General features: G+C 48.2%; 1 protein-coding gene across 1 annotated transcript in view; it reads left to right on the forward strand.

The window, feature by feature from the left end:
* The window catches only part of LTK (leukocyte receptor tyrosine kinase), a gene marked incomplete at its 5' end in the record, with an annotated part of 72,227 nt that overhangs the window by 58,028 nt on the left and 8,483 nt on the right, over positions 1-5,716 (forward strand). The window contains one exon of the mRNA XM_044436537.1: positions 4,506-4,635. Coding sequence (XP_044292472.1) covers positions 4,506-4,635 — 130 coding nt within the window. The remainder of the gene's footprint in view (positions 1-4,505; positions 4,636-5,716) is intronic.

Below are 5,716 nucleotides of genomic sequence, written 5' to 3' on the forward strand. Positions count from 1 at the left end.
TGCAGTCCATGGAATTATGAACCAACATAAAGCTTCATTAAGCCAATGCAGGGATCATTGAAATGTTTGTAAAGATAAAAGGTGTTTGTCCGGCACCGTAATGAGATCAAGACAGGGCAGATCAGCAAGGAGGAGCCTCTCTACAGGACTGGGCAGGATTCTGCTGTGAGGGAACTTGGCAAGTAGCTTAAGCCAGCGGTTTTCAACATTTCCACAGCTGGGGACCAGCAAAAACAGGAAAACCACCTCGGGGCCACTGAGGCAGAAACCAGATAACTTTGCACATGATACAGTATTCTGTGTATCAATTTCCAAACACAATGCCAAAAAAAGAAAATTCTCCAAAACAACCAGAAACCGAGCAATAAAAAATGCCAACAAAAGAACAAAGACCGAAATCAGTGCAGTGGGGTCCCAGTCAGCTCCCACCGAGCTGTCTCTCCCCTCTCTGGCACCCCCAGCAGCACCAGTGCACCCCCAGGAATGCGATACCAGCTGGGGAAGATGTGGCGGAGCACAGCCAGCCCCCATGGGGGTCTGCAGCAAGGAGGATGCCCCCCACCCCCTGAACTAGCAGGAAGTCTCCCGTGACCTGGTGCTGGTCCACGTTGAAAGCCACTGGCTTAAGCTGCAAGCCAACAAACCTGGAGCAAGTCCTGTTGAACAGAGTAGGGCTCAGTTCTGAGTAAACATGGGTAGGATGGCTCTGACTTAGATGTGGAAACATGGGTGAAGCAAAGGACCGATTCAGGGCTACACCAAGGCAAGGGCTGGGCTGGGCATTCTGCACGGCTTCCCATCGATGGTTGGTGGAGAGATGGTGAAGAGCAGAAGCCCCCCTGACGATTGGGAGGGGACAGGCAGGCCTTTGAGAGGGGGATTTAAGATTTGCTCTCCTTTGCACAGTGGGCCATGGGGGTGTTTTGCTCCTCCCCGCCTTACCCCCATTGGTACCCCTGGCGGTAGCCCAGCTGCTGCATGATCATAAATGAGGCCACCAATGCCTCAGGGCAAGATGCACTGCATGGAATAGCACCATCTTTGCCCAGAACACTGGGCAGGAAAGGCAATAGTTGCTCCCATGAGCAGAATGTTCCTCTTGGTGAAATATTTATCCCAACCTTTTCTCCTTGTCCCTTTCGGTAAGATGCTGCAGGGAAGGGGGGGAAGTCCTTGTACCACTTCGTAAATAAAGGTGCTACGCCCTGCCTTCTTGACCTTCCTTTCTCGCCTGGGACCAAACTTTCCCTCCACCCCTTGTTCAAATGAAGCAGGTGAGGGTTGATGTCCACTCTGCAGGCCCGACTCCACCTGCATCTGGGCACAGAGTGGACGCCTGCAAAGACTTGCCCGCAGGCTAGTTGCCCGATGCACACTGATGCTCCATGCAGCAGGGACAGGCACACACCTGTGCACGGTCAGCGACCCTCTGCATGGCCCTGCTTCTGAAAGACATCCATGCGGCATGTTCTTAGGGAGCAGCAGCATTGTTTGGTGGTGGCCACCAGACTGTGTGGCAGGGAGAGAGCTGTGCATGTGAGGCAGCAACAGCGATTATGTAGGGCTCTCGTGTGCACACTTCCCACACATCACATTGTTCACTGCAGAGAACAGATAATGGGCAAGGGATCTTGTCTTTCCCATAGCATGAGCGGGGCTCCCGTATCCAGCTGCACGTGACATCCCGATCGGGAGCCCATTGGCTTGCAGACCAAAGCGCTGTGATGTTGCAGGTTGGGGCCGCCATCATGAGGAACAGTTAAAGACCCACATGCTGGGTTCCCAGGCTGTGTACGTCTTAAAGTAATGTGTCCTTTGGGTCCCCAGGTGGAGATTCCACTTGGGATGCACCCAACAGTGTCCCGGCTGAGACAGCCTGCCTGTTCCCTTTCACAGCAAATGTAAGGCATGCCTTACTAAGGTCTCTTGCAAGTTTTTACACATCCGAATGCCAAGTCTGTTTGAAGGACTATGTGATGTATGACTAGGCAGAGCCACCTTAATTGCTCTCTGCCTCTCCCCGAATATTTGCGACAAGAATACTCTTGGAGGCATTTGCTATTTCCACGCTCCAGCTCAGACAACTTGCTGGGACTAAACAGATGACAACTGTCTGCCTCCCCCACACACGGACAGAACGTTGAATGACAAGTCACGGGAGAGGCGTGCTTGCACGTTTCTCCCCTTAATCTGCAGTACAAATACTTTATTAGCTACTCTCGCCCATGAGGAAACCTCCGTTCACATCCAACACGGCCTATCTGTTGAGGTCATTTTGCTAGGAACAGCTGTAATAAGTACTAGAAAAGTAGAGGTTGCATTGCAAGAAATTTAATTGTATCCACTGAAATCACACAGCTTGTGGAAGTTAATTCCATATATAATGAGGCGCTCTGTGAAGATGCACTTCCTTTTATCTGTCCCGAAACTCCCATTCATTGGATGACCCCAGTTTTTAATTATACAAGAGGGAGAAAAGTGTCTCTCACTCCACTTTCTCCACACCAGAAATAATTTGTATGCCTCTCCCAGCCTCCCTTGACTCTAAGTTAAACAATCCCAAATGTTGCAACCTTTCCTGATATAGGGGAGCAGCTCCAGCCCTTCTTGCATTTTGTTGTCCTTTTCTGCATGTTTCCCAGCACCGCAACGTCCTTTCATAGGTGTGGAGACCAGGATGGTACACAGCAGTCCGAGCGCAGTTGCCCTGCAGATTTGCATATGGGAAGAAGGATATTGCTAGTGTGCTTTTCAGTTCCTTTTTCTAATTGTACTTTGCACGGGTTTGCCTTTTTCATAGCAGCCACAGACTAGATGGACATTTTCATCAAGCCGCCCATCACAGCCTCAAGATGTCTTTCTTGGTCATTCACTGCTTGCTCAGATCCCGTTGGTTTAGACCTGAAGTTGGCTTTTTTGTCCCAGGTGGCATCATTTTACATTTCTTTATGCTGAACCACATTGGTCAGTTTGATGCCTGTTTTTCCAGTTCAGAGATCATTTTGAAGCTCCTCACAATCCCTTTTTGTTTTGGTGTTGTCAGCAAAGAGTTGCTCACTCTTACTTCCAGATCACTTATGATTAATTTTATGTAGCTACAGAGCCATTAAAGGACCACCCCTCTTATTCCAGGCCGCTACAGTTGTTCTGGAGCCTTTGGTGAGGGACTTTCTCAAAAGCTTTTGGGAAGTCCAAATAAGATGACCATTGGATCTGCCCTATCCACATGTTTACTAGGACTCTCAAAGAACTCTAAAAGGCTAGTGTGATGGGGCTTAACTTTGGGTGAGCCATATTGAGTCTTTCTCAGGAGGACTTGGCCTTCTATAGCTTAATTTTATCTTCAATAATGCGTTGGACCAATTTAACCAGAGTAGATGTTAAGCTAACAAGCCTTTAATTTCCCAGACTCACCCTGCATCTTGTTTTTTAAATGGGCTGTATCGGACATTTCCAGTTTTCTGGTGCAGAGGCTGATCTTAGGGAAATGTTGCAGATCAGTAATGTCATGCTTGAGTTGGTTAAGAACTTGAGGATAGATACCATTTGGGCCTGGTGAATTATTAACTATGAGTTTGCCAATATGTTTGAAAACTTGCTCTTTTGTCACCATTCTTTTGCCACAGTTATTTTCCTCAATTTTTCAGATGCCTTTCCTAAAAACATCAGTTCAGGAACAAGCATCTGACCTATATCTTCTGCAGTGAAGACAGGAAAAAAGAATTTGTTCAGTTTCTTACAGTCTTATTCTCCTCTATTTTCTTCTAGTTTCTCTAGGTAGTTTCCCGCTTCTGATATATTTAAAGAATCCTTTATTGTTAACCTTGATACTTTAGCAATATTTTCCTCCAAATGCTTTTTTGCATTTTTATTGTCTGATTATATCTCCTTTGCACAAACTTTTGCTCTCATTTCTTTTCCTCATTTGGGCAAGACTTCCGTTTCCTGGGCCTTTTCTTGACACAACACACTAGCCATGCTGGTGATTTCTTGGACTTAGTGCTCCCTTTCCTAACCTGTGGTATACATTCTAGGTCAGTGCAGCAACTAGGTCTGCTTCTCCCAAAATACAGCATTCCAAGGTTGTTACTGCCGGAAGAAGCAGGGACAGAATTCCTACCAGAAATGGCAAGGCCATTAGGCCCAAAGATAAGCCAAGGGACCAGGAATAATCAGACCCGCTCTGGTTCTGTGAGAAACTCTGCTGAACAGGGGGAAGTTCTGCCCGCAGTGACTACCATTGGATCTCCCAGTTACCACCTGAGAAGCAAGAAGGGTCTATGATCTCAGGACAATTAGTAAAATTAATTGCAAAATGGGGGGGGGGGGGGCTTTGCATCTATTAAGGGAAGCCATTCTCTAAGCTCCATAGAATTGCAAAGATGATGTTACTCAATTAGCCAGATTGCAGCAAGAGAGCAAGTCGTGACTTTTGGCCAATATCTAACAAGGACATCCACTTTCTCTCCCCTCTGCCACGCTGCTGGGTGGTGTCTGGTGGGCAGTAAGTTCAACCACCAGAACATTGTGCAGTGCATTGGGGTAAGCCTCCAGACCTTGCCTCGCTTCATCCTGTTGGAGCTCATGACCGGCGGAGACATGAAGAGCTTCCTTCGGCAGAATCGACCTCGGGTGGTAAGCCCTAGTTCCCGCCTTGGTGTCTGAGATCTTGTGGATGTAGGATTGAGCCAGATGTTGGTGCAAGTCAGCCCCTTCCTTCATAGCAGGCCTCCCTGAAAATAGTATGCAGAGACTCAGAGGGTGAATGGGGTGAGGTATGTGGGTGAGAAAGGGTGGAGCCCCCAAGCTGTCCCTTCCGTGAGTGGAGCCCTTCTGTCCCCATTTAAAGCATCTGAAGTGCAAATTGCATGGCTAACGGCACAAAGCTGCACACAGCAAGAACAGGGGATCCAAGAAATGCTGTCCTGCCAGATCCGTCCCTGAGGTTTCATTCAGTTTCCCTCTTCCTCTGAAGCAGAGGCCTGTCCTAGCAATACACAGAGGCTTTTCCCCCTCAGGGAAGTTGCCGCTAAGCAGAGCTGAATTCCTTGGGGCTGCCTGAGGCCTGCAGCTTGACCCACGACCCCAGACTGGTTCTGAGGGGCCTAGCTCACTGGTGCTGCAGCCTTCGCCCAGCTTCCCCTTAGAGCAGGGGTCGGCAACCCGCGGCTCCAGAGCCGTACGTGGCTCTTGAACCCCTCTGCTGCGGCTCCGTCGCTCAAAACATGCGCCAGCACAGTCGCTGATCTGCTCGAAGAAGCTCCACTCAGGAACACAGTGCAGTGCTAGCTAGTTAAGTAAATCAGCTAGTTAATTAAATCACTGCATTCCTCTGCTAGCAAGCTTCCTGCAGGCTCTCATGTTATATGGAAAAAGGAAACTGCAGAAAAAGGAGGAAAAAGGAATCCTCTGCTGAAAGGATTCTCTTTGTCCCAGTGTAATCTCCTTCATCTGAATGTTAAAAGCTGCGCTTGGGACCTGTCACAATTCACAGCACTTGACTGTTTATCTGCTAATCAGTCACTAATCACACCTATATCTCTTGTACAGCTGCTGATCCCTGCCCATTTTGATACCTGGGTAGATTCATTTGCTTTTACTGCTGACGAACTTATGGGGTTTGCTGTTTAATGCATGCAGCCCTTTAGCACTGACTTTGACTCTGCAGAAAGCTGTTCTCCTATTCAAAATATATGAAAGGAGTCCTACAAGTTTA

This window comes from Varanus komodoensis, unplaced genomic scaffold, assembly GCF_004798865.1.
Source record: "Varanus komodoensis strain SLA01 unplaced genomic scaffold, ASM479886v1 scaffold3, whole genome shotgun sequence".
Lineage (NCBI taxonomy): Eukaryota > Metazoa > Chordata > Lepidosauria > Squamata > Varanidae > Varanus > Varanus komodoensis.